The following is a 12,339-nucleotide window of genomic DNA, read 5'->3' as shown; positions in this document are numbered from 1 at the left end:
AGTTCAAACTCACTCATTTAAAAACCTTTTAGTAAATTGTGAAATGTAGCACACACTCAAAAGTATAGAAAATCATTTAACATCCATCCAGATGAAGAAATGAAATGTTGGCAGGACCATCTCCTGAAAGATTCCCCTCTCTGGTCTTGTGTAGTTGCTGCTCCTCTGCTTCTCTTTATCATTTTGTTGTACAGGGATGACCCCTTAACAATTTAGTTGTTTAAGCATTCTTGAAATGCCAACTGAATATTACCCCCACCTTAAAAGACCACCAGAGACGTGAGTCAAAGCCAAGCAGCAAGGGTCGTTTATTGCAGGTTCGAACCTGGACCTCTGCGCCCCTCGTTGCCGATAACGCCGAGAGGTCCAGAGCTGGGTTGGTGCTGGGTTTTTATAGACAGGTACAAACAAGTTTCGGGTGGGGCTGAGCTGATTGATTGACAGTTTGAACAGGCATACTTGGCGTCAGTGAATTGGGTCAGGGGACCCCGTGCGAAAGCAGACAAAGCAATCTTACAGAAGCAGAACTGGCCGGTTAGCCCACGCATGCGAAAAAAGCACTATCAGGATATTGAAGGCCTGGTTACTATCAAGTAAAGATAATTGGGAGTCTCCTGGTGGAATGTTACATTCCTGCTATCAAGCATCCTTGTTAATGAGATTTAGGTTTAGAAGAAATTTAACTTTATTTACTTTTCCTTCTACCTCCGCCTCCTTCGCCTCCTTCGGTGTTTTATGGAGGGGAGGGTGACATTAGGGCTATTGATAAGGTAACTTCTTTGTTGTAAATCTCAAGGACTTTTGCAAACCAAGGGAGACTCCTACCTTGCAGGACTGTGATCTCTGCAAGTTAACTATTTATCGTTTTATGGCAGTCAGGGGTGCCTGAGGAATGCTACACATATGGAGGGGAGCGGGTGAAGGGGGGGTGCAAGGCGCCAGCTTTTGCTTTGTCCTCAGCCAGCCTCCTGCTCCTTCATTCCCCCCTGAACAACTTTGACTCTTAAATCTTTAAGGTGGTTGAAGGTGGAAGGTCTCATCTTCTATAACTTCTTCGTGCTGAATAGGGGCGTAGAGCTGTCCCTACCTACTGGGGTCAATATTGATCAGGGTAGGAATGTATAAGGGAGTTACGAAAGGTGGAGGCACCTGAATCCAGCGCTGACAGTGAAGAGGCGTCCTCGCGCGCGACAAGGATCGTCTGTCGTGGTGTAGTCATTGTAGCAATGGAGTCTCGGCACCAAGTAGAGAAACATGGAACAAAGCAACATATTAAGGTTAATAAGGCGGTAAGAATGAGAAGCCCGAAAAGGAGATTTGGCCATAGTCCTCCTTCAAACCAGGAACTTAACCATTCACTGAGAGAGAGAGAAGGATCTTGTAGGGCCTTAATTTGGGCATTCATGTCTTTTATTAGTCCTGTGACATTTTTGTGATAGTCTGGGATATACACACAACATTCTGTCTTGATAATTGCACATGTGCCACCCTGGGCTGCTGTCAGGACATCTAAGGCCATCCTGTTTTGTAGGACTGCCTTGCGTATCTGTGACACTTCGGTATTAAGTAGGGAGATGTCATTTAGTGGATCATTGAGTGCCTTTGTAGTATATTTATTAAGGGCATGACATCCTCTAGTCCCGCAGACGGAACAAAAATGGATGCTAAGTGATCATACCATTTAAAAACAGATCGTGTCCACCTTTGTTTCAAGTTGGGGAGATTAGCTGGAGTTGTAATGGTTTTAGTAATGCGCCCATGAATCCAGGCAAATCCTAAAGTACAGTGACCTATCCACCCTGGAGGAAGCCAGGGCCACAGGTTGGTTCCCCATATCCAGTGGGTTCCATTTGGAGCTGGCCATCTAATGCCAGGTCGCCTTGCCCAGTCAGTAGCAAACCAGTCAGTAGCCTGGAGTACTATAATTTGGGAACGCATTTCTAGTGATAGCCATCCCAGATATCGTGCGTTCTTTGCCCAAGTATCACTCGTATGATTTCTTTGATCCCAGCATAAACTGCCTTTTGACTGAGCCTTCCAATCGTGGGTGTAAGCCACAGATATGTATCCCAGATTTGATATATATCATCCTTAGTATAGCGCTAAGGAGGGTTTCATAACTTAGGCCCATATTTGATTGGGGAGTTATGGCTTGATAGCAATCCCCTTTCCTTCCAAATAGCTCCATGGGCATGTAGTACCAGGAAAGCATATTTGGAGTCAGTATAAATGTTAATTCTTAGGCTTTGGCAATTGCAAAGTGCTAGTGAGCACTATGGCATACCTAGCGTTTCTTATTTTTTTCTATGAAAACTACTGTCATCAGAAAACCAACTGTCATTCGTATTTTTAACAGGGGCATCTTAAATCTGGACAAATAGAGTAAGCAAGATCAATAACCTTTTTTGCTCTATAGAGAAAGAAGTACAGTGGTCAGGTTCAGGCATACAGGTAACTAGGTTTAAAGTTTGACAAGTTTTAAGTATTATTTCTGGCATATCTGTAAGTATAGCCCAATATTTAATTAGTTGGCCTCCATCATCCATTGGTGGCCTTTGGCTTCTAAGACAAATCTGGACCTGATGTGACATCATTACAGTCAAGGACTGTCCCATAGTGAGCTTTGAGGCTCTTTTATAGGAGGGCTGTTCCATAGTAAGCTTTGAGGCTCCTTTTATGAGGGCTGTTCTATGCTTAGCTAAAGCATCTGTTTGCAATTGCACCTCAACAGAGGTGGCCTCTAGGATAAATATGACTAAGGGATGAAACCAATAAGAAGACCTTTGAGTGGTCCAACCTTAACAATATCCTGATTACAGAGGATCACTGACAAGTGAGAAAACTTGTCAAGAGATAAGGGGAGTCCCCCATGAATCATTCAATCCACTCATAAAGAAAGTGGGGTCATCCATTATCTCCACAAGTCCATAGTTAATCCTATGGTGTGTGGTATGCTGGCTTTTAGGCAATTTCATTATTCCAGTTGTTTCATCATGTGCCGTGGGGTCTGCTAACTTCCCCACAAAACAGTAAGATCGACTAAAGAAGCTATTGTACAACTTCTCTGAAGTTTACCTCAAATTGTTTAGCTTAGGTAAACATTTAAAGACAATCAAATCTAGAATTTAACATCCATAAAGGTGTGTTACTGAAACAATTTTTCTCTCTAAAATAACCCTCATTTATAGAGATAGCCAAATCAGGACTAATTCACTTGTGAAACAAGTCCAGTTTTAACAAATTTGGCCCATTATTTACACTATCCTTATTTTTACTCACCAACAACTACGTTGATTCTTCATCTCCTATTCTAAATGGCACTTACGTCTCAGCTGAAATAACTTGCTAATCTGTTTTCATTCATCTTATAGTGTCCTGTGATGTTTATTTTGATGAAGTCCAACTCACCTATTTTTTATTTTGTTGCCTTTGCTTTTGGTGTCTTGTCTAAGACATCATTGCCAAATCCTATGTAATGAAAGTTTTCTCCTGTTTTGTTTTTTTTCCCTAAGAGTTTGATATTTTGTAGTTTTAGCACTTTATTTAGCTCTTTGATCTATTTTGAGTTAATTTTTGGGTATAGTATAAGGTAAGGGTCCAACTTTACTTGTTTGCACTTGGATATTCAGTTATCCTAGTGCCATTATGGAAAAGATTGTCCTTTCCCCATTGAATGGTTTTGGCACTCTTGTATGAGATCATTTGACCATACATATATGTGAGGATTATGTCTGAGCTCTGTATTCTATTCCATTGATCTAAATGTCTGTCTTTATGCTGATGCCACACTGGTCTTTATTATTTCTTCTTTCTTAAGGTTTAATCTGATATTTTTCTGACTTTTAGAGAAATGAGTAGTAGCACTATGAGAACACAGATAAAAGTAGGCAGAATAGGATAATGAACCTGGATTTAGAAATATTCACATCATTAGCCTCTCCTGCACTTATCTTATTGATTTATTGAATGAATGGTTGAATCATTTTAAAGCATATCTCTTTAAAACATTTTGACAGATATTACCTGTTAATGAACAGAACTTTTTTTAGTAAGGAAATCATAATGTCATTTTCTGTTCAAACATTGAGTTAGTGTCTTAGTACTCTAAAAATGACCGAGGAGATTTCCTACTTCCCTCCTGCCTCTCTTCCTCCCTTCCTTTATTTTTTCCCTTCCCTTCCCTACCCTCTCCTATCTTTCACCCCATTATGCATTCATAAAATTTTACTGATTTGATATTTATTAATTTATTTGCTTTTTAGATTTTCCTTTTTCTTTTTTTTAAAATTAATTAATTAATTAATTTGACAGATAGAGATCACAAGTAGGTAGAGAAGCAGGCAGAGAGAGAGGAGGAAGCAGGCTCCCTGCCGAGCAGAGAGCCCGATGTGGGGCTCAGTCCCAGAACCCTGAGATCATGACCTGAGCCGAAGGCAGCGGCTTAACCCATTGAGCCACCCAGGCGCCCCATGATTTTCCTTTTTCTGATTACATATATTTAAAAGTATAAATGCCCTCAAACATATATTTAGCTGTATGATCTATAGTATTGATTGATCTATAGTATTTTCATTATCATCCATTGTATTATTTTTCCATAATGATTTTTTTCTGAGAATTTTATTTCATAATTTCATAATTCTCAAATAGAGAATTTTTATTTTATTTTTGTTACCTATTTGTAATTTAACTGCATTATAGTCAGTGTATATGCTCTGTAGCTTTATTTCTTTAAAATTTTTAAGATTTGCTTTATTGCTTGGTATATGGTCAGATTTGTTATTCATACCACTCAGGTGATGTTATTTTCTTATAAATCATTCCATATCTTTAGTGAATTTTTGTTTGTGGTATTAGTTATAGCAAGAGTTATATTAATCTCCCATTATGTTTATGGATTTGTCTAGTTCCGTTTGTAGTTCTTTTGCATGATTTGTTCTAGTGGTTTTATCTGTTGATCTATTGATTCATTGATTTTGGTTTCTGTATATACAGAGTCATTTTTTACAGGTCAGAACTGTAGAAATAATGAGGAGGTGACACAGATACGTAAAGCTGATTTGGAGAACCACAATAAAGATGGAGGCTTCTGGACAGTGATTGATGGGAAAGTGTATGATATAAAGGACTTCCAGACACAGTCATTAACAGGAAATAGTATTCTTGGTAAGGCCTCACTTTCTACTTCATGGTTAAAAGTTGTAGCACATGCCATTTTGAGCAGAGCATTTGGCTCTTATAAAGCTTTTTTTTTTTTTTTTTAAGATTATTTATTTATTTATTTGCCAGTGATAGAGGGAGAGAAAGCGAGCAAGCACAGGCAGACAGAGAGGCAGGCAGAGGCAGAGGGAGAAGCAGGCTCCCTGCCGAGCAAGGAGCCCGATGTGGGACTCGATCCCAGGACGCTGGGATCATGGCCTGAGCCGAAGGCAGCCGCTTAACCAACTGAGCCACCCAGGCTTCCCAGAGCATTTGGCTCTTAAGTGATTAGTTGAGTATTGTTCCAGCCCCTACACCTTTTAATCTGCTGGTAACTTTAGTGTCTATCCTGTCAGTGAATTCAAGCACATTTGAAGAATTTCTCATCATTATGCATTTTTTTGTGTGTGTTTGTTTCAATACTTGTTGGAACTTGTTTCAAGTCTGAGTTGGCCCAAGCAGCTCTGGGAGAGGGTGAAAGATCATTATACTTTGGTAACCCTCACATTGGAGTTAACCAGCCTGATCTATTTCCTACTTGACATTTCTACTATAGGTGTCTAGGTAAATTCCACTGAAGTAATGATGCTTTTCTCCTTTTTTGTTTTAGCTCAATTTGCAGGGGAAGATCCAGTGGTAGCTTTGGAAGCTGCTTTGCAGTTTGAAGACACTCGGGAATCGATGCACGCATTCTGTGTTGGCCAGTATCTGGAGGTGAGACTGAGTGCAGTAGGCATCATGGTGGACATCAGGGCAGACCCTCCCTGTATATTTGTGATAGGTGGTTTTTGTCCTGAAGTACTGATAACTGAGCCTTTTGGTGGGGTAGATGTCATTAAGTGACACAAGTGAAGATCCTTTAGAGGTTTTTTTTTTATTTTACATTTATTCATGTTAAGATTTATGAAGGACTGGTCTTGAAAAATTATTTTAAAAATTGTTAAATTATTAGAAATGTGGACAATTTTCCACACACAAAAAAGAGGTTATTAACCTTTGGTCTTCACAATTTCATTATAAGCTTATGTAGAAATTTGAAATGGCTTACCATCTTGAGATACATTTTTTGGGAAGAACTATCTAATAGCATAATTCTTTAGAATAGAAATGTGACCTATATATGCATGACCTTTGGAATTTATGTATTGGGATTGGTTTTCCAGGTATGGATCCAGAAGTAATAAAATTTATTAAGCGCCACTTGGGTAGTAGTACTTAAAGCATTCATGAAGGGAAAGATTGACTTTGCTTGTAAATTATTATCTGGAATGACTAGCAAAGTTTATTTTCATTTGAACTCTTTCTGATTGGGTTTCCTTTTTGTTAGCATCAATATATTTCTTCCACTTATGTAGTCACAGTTCACTACCCACAGCAATCCTTGTCATATTTTTGTCTTTCTTGGGTTTTTTATGCATGTAACAATTCAGTATATTTTCTGAAGTATTGTTATACAGTCACTCTGGAAACTTCTACTTGATTTTTGTAAGGAATTCTCTAACTAACTTGTTTATCTGAGCTTTGGTTTTACACCAGTAGACCTGTGCGTTTACTGTCTGCTTTGTAAGGTGTACGTGGTTTATATCTTCTGTTATTTTGGCAGCAGCATGAGCTTACTGTAATAGCATGTAGAAAGAGGGTGTCTGGAGCACCTGCTTCTCTTCCTGATGGAACTTTGTCTTATTTAGCGATATAAGCTGAAGCTCTTTATGGTTTTATGTTTATATTTAACCCTATTTTCTCAGACTGATGATGAAATTTATCTTTCCAAGCCTGACCAAGAAGTTGTTACCATACCAGATCTGGGAAGTCTCTCTTCGCCTCTGATAGACACAGAGAGGAATCTGGGCCTGCTTCTCGGATTACATGCTTCCTATTTAGCTATGAGCACACCGCTGTCTCCAGTTGAGATCGAATGTGCCAGTAAGAAAAATTTTGCTTTCTGCTAACAGATTAGCAAGTTATTTTAGCTGAGACGTAAGTGCCATTTAGAATAGGAGATGAAGAATCAATGTAGTTGTTGGTGAGTAAAAATAAGGATAGTAAAACTAAGAGACTTAACCAATTAAATAGAAATAGATGTTAATGGTTTTCATTTGCTCTCATGACCCATGGCTGCAGAGGAAATTAACAGGTGCATAGGAAGATCAATCCTGTGCCTGCTCTTTTTTGTCTTCTGTGACAGATGGGCTCAACTTGGCTGTCATCTCCTTGTGACATGGATTGGCTCTTTCTATTGGGAATAGCATTCTGTTTGAGGACTGTGTTTTTACTAGACTCAAATCAAATATATATTAGGATTGCAACCTTTTTAATCACCGAAAGTTATAAAATTTCTCCATGTAAATGGATTAAAGTTGTCTTTATGTATTTGTAGATTTCTCTACCAACCATCCACCAAGCATCTATTGAATAAATACTTATGAATTACTTTGCTAGATGCTCAGTGTATTAGGCATGGAATTAAATACATCTCTGCCTTTAGGTGCTTTTTGTGTGATGATGAGCCAGACAGTATAATAATTCAGTACGCAGTGTGACAGAAGATAAAATAGAGACATTTGTAAGTGGTTCTGATGGGGAGGAAAGCCCCATCAGGGGTGGGTGGAGGAATCATGAAATTGGGAGTCTCACCAAACTGGATATGTGAACCTCCTGGGCAGAAACACATGTGTGTGAGGGGCATTGTTGAAAAAAATCAGGGCTTCCAGTTGCTTGTATATGTGCACTGTCAGGAGAGAAGGTTGGTGGGCAGGATGGACTTGGTACGTGGTCAGCCCAGCCATCTGGAGCAAGCCTTTGGTGTGCATGCTGGGCATTTTGCTGCCTATAGAGCCTCTAAGGGTGGAGAGGATGAGGGTTAGACTCATCCTCTCCCTCAAAGACTTGTACTGTGGGAAAGATAGGCTTCTTGTAAATCAGCAAGGAGGGTGGGAAATGAGAAGAGTCAGAGTAGAGGAGAGCAGAAGGTGCTTTGGGCCCTTGTGGAGGGGGCCTAATCCACTCTAGGACAACAGAAGATACCTTTACAGCAGTGTCTTTGAGTTGGAGGGTGGGTAGGGTTCTAAATGTGGAGAACCAGGGACAGTCATGATCAGATTTGTGTTTTAGAATTAATGTGGCACTTTGGAGAATGTTCCTGAATGCTCTAACATCCAAATTTCCAGTAAAAGAATGTTGAGTATATCTAGACTTGATTGCTTGGGTTTTAGAGGATTATTTTGATAACACAAGTCACTGAAAAAACTTTGTAGCAATGTACAAACTGACTTTTCATTTTTTTGGTGAACCTTTACTCTAGTTATTATAGCAGTTAGAATGAGCATTCACATTTGCACTGAGGAATAGCATGTACTTGAAGGTCTGGCCATGCCACACACAGGTTTCCTTTATAGTCCACTGGATCTCCAGCCTCCCAAGGATCTGTGTCTTACTAAGATCCTGTGTTATATGTCTAGTAGTTGCTCATTTTTGTTACTGGTTTAATGTTCTAGGGAAATTGGCCTGCCTTGACCATGTTTTTCTTTGTAGATCTCTTCTCCTGTGCTGTTTTTCTACCTGGATGTTCAGTGTTTCTGTCTTTATCTAGATTTCAGCTCAGTTGCCACTTCCATAGCACATCCTCTACTGACTTTTTGAATAGTGGAGGTCTTGATGCTATACCTACCGTAGTACTTTGTAGCAGCTATCCCAGTTCAAGTTGAATGATTACTTCTATAAATGTTGCCCAAATCATGCTCTCCCTGTTAGAATGCAAAGCCCCAGTCTTCACACAGTATCTGTGGAATCTGTCAGCTCCATGCTTGACCACATATCTAAGTAAATGTTGTACTGAAACTATTACAATGAGTTTTGACACCATGCTTAAGATGTAGTAAAGAACAAGAAATGTTACCTGTTTTCCTGTAGGTATAGGAATTATAAGCAAGTTTCTGAAAATATGTTATATGTGACTCTTTAATATGAATGATACAAAATTTCTCCTTGTATATCAGCTATTCATTTATCTTTTATTTCAATATTTATTTCTGAATAGTTTCTTTTTAATGTTTTCATATGCATTTTCTAGAGTGGCTTCAGTCATCCATCTTCTCTGGAGGCCTGCAGACCAGCCAGATCCACTATAGCTACAATGAAGAGAAAGATGAGGACCATTGTAGCTCTCCTGGGGGCACTCCTGCCAGTAAGTCCCGACTTTGCTCCCACAGACGGGCCCTGGGTGACCATTCCCAGGCATTCCTGCAAGCTATTGCTGATAATAACATCCAGGATCACAATGTAAAGGTGAGTGAGACCTTCCTGCACTTAGTGTCCTTTGGTTTATCTTAAGACATTGATGTGTGAATGCCTTCATGTTCTTTGATTGGCTTAGCACAGACTCAATTTATTTACATATTATTTGTGGGGCAGGTTTTGAGGTAGGGAGGTTGGTTCAGTGCAATATGCCAGTGATGTTTTAGAAGGATTGCTGAATGCAAGTGCATCAGAAATTGTGGCATGTAGTTTGGAATTCATGATAGCATGTTAGTATGGCTCTGAAGTTACCTCCAGCTGTTTCTGTTACAGGACTTTCTGTGTCAGATAGAGAGGTATTGTAGGCAGTGCCACTTGACTACACCAATCACATTTCCTCCTGAGCATCCTGTGGAAGAGGTTGGCCGCTTACTGTTATGTTGCCTTTTAAAGCATGAAGATTTAGGTATGAAGCTTGAGATTTTAGCTATATTGTGCATTTTTTGACTAACATGCAATATGCATTCATTCTTACCCTTGCCTTTTTAAAAATGTTTTTACAGGTCACGTGGCATTATCTTTAGTTCATGCAGGAACACTTGGTATTGAGCAAGTAAAGCACAGAACATTGCCTAAATCAGTAGTAGATGTTTGTAGAGTTGTCTACCAGGCAAAATGCTCACTCATTAAGGTAAGTATATTTTTATTTTCTTTCTTCTGTGCTTTGCAGACTGTTGGTAAAATATTTGTTGTTAAGTTGTCTTTTCATATTTAACATTGTAGACACATCAAGAGCAGGGTCGTTCTTACAAGGAAGTCTGTGCTCCAGTCATCGAACGTTTGAGATTCCTCTTTAATGAACTAAGACCTGCAGTTTGTAATGATCTCTCTATAATGTCCAAGTTTAAACTGTTAAGTTCTTTGCCCCGTTGGAGGAGGATAGCTCAGAAGATAATTCGAGAACGAAGGAAAAAGAGAGGTAAGAATGTAAAAAGTAGGAAAGTGCTGTCAAGGTGTGTGGTTTGCCCATATATAACTGAGTGTGTGATTTGAGTGATGCTCTTCACTGCTGGTCAGTACATGTGGATTTCCACAACTGTCATAATATTTGTTATGTGTATTTATGATTAAATATACAGATCCTGCTTATTTTTCCAAGACATCAGATAATGATGCAACTTTGGGATTGAGGGTGTTATGATTTGGTACCTAGTAAGTTGTTATTGAAGAAGGTAAATACTGTAAGCTTTATTAAATTGATGGGGAAAAGGAAGTTGGTTTTTTTTTTTTAATCACTTGTCCTGGTAAATGAGATTTATGGAAACATTTAATTTTGTAGTTAATCTTGCCATTCTTGTTTTTTTTTAAGATTTTATTTATTTATTTGTCAGAGAGAGAGAGAGGAGCGAGAGTGAGCACAAGCAGACAGAGTGGTAGGCAGAGGGAGAAGCAGGCTCCCGGCTGAGCAAGGAGCCCGATGCGGGACTCGATCCCAGGACGCTGGGATCATGACCTGAGCCGAAGGTAGCCGCTTAACTAGCTGAGCCACCCAGGCGTCCCTAATCTTGCCATTCTTGTAAAGAAATTTTCTTCCTTTGGAAATATTGAGTATTCCGATATATGGGGAATTGTCTTAAAAATAGTTAGAAGAGTTACTAATATTTTCAGGAAGCAGCTAAACAGTTGCTGGGATCTGGAAAAGACTTTGTATTAAATAATTAGAATCTGAGTATAAGTACATAAAATACTTTGGAACTTGGTTAATTGTGATTATAAACATATCTACAGAAATATCTGATTGTATTCTTATGAATTATACTGATTTATTCACAGATCAGCTTATTAAATATTAGTTACTGAATTTTTTTAAATTACTGAGTTTTAGATGGATGTTATGAACAATGATGTCAGGAAAGATTAATTTGTGTTAGAAGCTATCCTGAATTGATTTTTTTTTTTTTTCTGAATTGATTGTTCTTGAGCAAACACTTAAGCCACAATAATTTGCCTAAATCCTAGAGATGCTCTTGGTCAGAAAATCTGGTAAGAATGCTTCTGAGATCCTCGCAGCAGAGGCACAGGCTAGGAGATGGCCATCTCAGCTTGAGGGGGAATGATGTTCTCCCAGCCATCATCTCCATGGATTCTGAGCCCACATTGTCACCTCTTAAAGTTTCTTGTTTTGGGTTTAAATATTTAGTTGTGTGAAGTTTGAAGCTTTTTTTTTTTTTAAGAAAATTAAATAACTTGTAAATGATCAGTATTACTGGTGCTGTGTTAAGGTCACCAAGAGCACCGTTAAATTTAATGATTCACTGGCTCCATAGGACTCAGAAGAGCTGTTAAACTCAGAGTTACGGTTTATTGTTATGAAAGGATACAAGTTAGAATTAGTAAAAGGAAAGGTGCATTGAGGGACATCCAAAGGAAACTGGGCCTAAGCTTCCAGTGGAGCTGCACAGAGCCATGCTTAGTTCTGTTAGCAGTAAGAGACAACAGTGAAGGGCCGTCAGCCAGGGATGCTCACCTGCATGGGTGCTCTCAGTTACTAAAGACTTCAGCCTTCACAGTGGAAACAGGTGAGAACCGTAAGTCCCATAGTTCACATAAACTGTCTGGTCACACTGGAAAATATGGCCCCAGATCTCAGGCATACAGAAACACTCTTATCAGGCAGAAAATGCCAAGGACTCAGAGCTCAGTTCACAGTTGCTGGCCAAGTGCTGAAGGAACAGTCTTTCTTGGGAATTTGTGGGGTGTGGGCAACCCAGACCTGCTGTGTTAGTGTTTTACTGTCTAGGTGTATATTATTAATTATGTGCTTATTATATTATACGCTGAGAAGAAATAGACTAAAAATCTTGAAAGGGAGCAAAAATACGGAAGCAACAATACATATCACATTGC

At 39.1% G+C, this 12,339-nt stretch overlaps 1 protein-coding gene across 9 annotated transcripts in view; it reads left to right on the top strand.

Annotated features, from left to right (window-relative positions):
• Positions 1–12,339, top strand: part of HERC2 (HECT and RLD domain containing E3 ubiquitin protein ligase 2) — a 239,890-nt gene that overhangs the window by 108,751 nt on the left and 118,800 nt on the right. For 6 of the 9 annotated variants that reach the window (XM_059180255.1, XM_059180253.1, XM_059180249.1 and 3 more), the window contains exons 24-30: positions 4,996–5,166; positions 5,810–5,913; positions 6,945–7,122; positions 9,269–9,483; positions 9,766–9,898; positions 9,996–10,123; positions 10,216–10,411. In XM_059180255.1, coding sequence (XP_059036238.1) covers positions 4,996–5,166; positions 5,810–5,913; positions 6,945–7,122; positions 9,269–9,483; positions 9,766–9,898; positions 9,996–10,123; positions 10,216–10,411 — 1,125 coding nt within the window. The remainder of the gene's footprint in view (positions 1–4,995; positions 5,167–5,809; positions 5,914–6,944; positions 7,123–9,268; positions 9,484–9,765; positions 9,899–9,995; positions 10,124–10,215; positions 10,412–12,339) is intronic. The other 3 variants (XM_059180258.1, XM_059180257.1, XM_059180256.1) reach the window with 2 other exon arrangements.

The sequence above is a fragment of the Mustela lutreola genome, chromosome 7 (assembly GCF_030435805.1).
Source record: "Mustela lutreola isolate mMusLut2 chromosome 7, mMusLut2.pri, whole genome shotgun sequence".
Lineage (NCBI taxonomy): Eukaryota > Metazoa > Chordata > Mammalia > Carnivora > Mustelidae > Mustela > Mustela lutreola.
This window is presented reverse-complemented; position numbering and strand designations above follow the sequence as displayed.